The 736-nt window shown below is 60.1% G+C and overlaps 1 protein-coding gene across 1 annotated transcript in view; it reads left to right on the forward strand.

The window, feature by feature from the left end:
- EMH_0075440 (uncharacterized protein) overlaps positions 1-736 on the forward strand; it is a gene marked incomplete at both ends in the record, with an annotated part of 3,331 nt that overhangs the window by 1,384 nt on the left and 1,211 nt on the right. Inside the window, one exon of the mRNA XM_013499598.1 lies at positions 89-649. Within this exon, the coding sequence (XP_013355052.1) occupies positions 89-649 (561 nt within the window). The remainder of the gene's footprint in view (positions 1-88; positions 650-736) is intronic.

Genomic DNA, 736 nt, shown 5'->3' on the forward strand with positions numbered 1-736 from the left:
ACCAAACAGCAGCAGCAGCAGCAGCAGCAGCAGCAGCAATGCAATAAAACTTCTGCTGCCACCAAGTGCTGCTGCTGCTGATCTGCAGCAGCAAAGCCTAGAGATAGACCTCACGCTGCAGCAGCTGATGCAGCGAGAGGAGCCGCTGCTGCAGCAGCCGCTGCAGCACTTGCAGCAGCAGCAGCAACAGCAGCAGCAGCAGCAGCAGCAGCAGCAGCACTTCTTACGGGAAGACGGAAGTCACCGCCTGTTCTACAACAGCAGCAGCAACAACAACAACAACAGCAGCAGCAGCAGCAGCAGCAGCAGCAGCAGCGGAGCAAGAGCAGCAGCAGCTTTTTTGGGGGGGCAGCAAAGCCAGCTATTCCGTTCGCGGGACCAGCAGCAGCAGCAGCAGCAGCTGCAGCAGCAGCTGCAGCAGCAGCAGCATCAGCAGCAACAGCAGCATCATCATCAGCACCTGCACGAGCGCCTGCAGCAACAGCAGCAGCGCCTCCTGCAGGAACGCTTGCAGCAACAACAACAGCAGCAGCAGCAGCAGCAGCAGCTACAGCAGCAGCTACAGCACCAGCAACACCTGCAGCAGCAGCAGCAGCAGCAGCAGCAGCAGCAGCATAGGGCTCCCTCTGATGTTACAGCTCTCGAGGATGTGAGTATACTTCCCTTCTGCTGCTGCTGCAGGAGGAGGAGCTCGAGGAGGAGGTGCGGCGATACAACAGCAGCCTGGGGGGCCCCC

This window comes from Eimeria mitis, genomic scaffold (assembly GCF_000499745.2).
Source record: "Eimeria mitis Houghton genomic scaffold, Emh_scaff4480, whole genome shotgun sequence".
Classification (NCBI taxonomy): Eukaryota; Apicomplexa; class Conoidasida; order Eucoccidiorida; family Eimeriidae; genus Eimeria; species Eimeria mitis.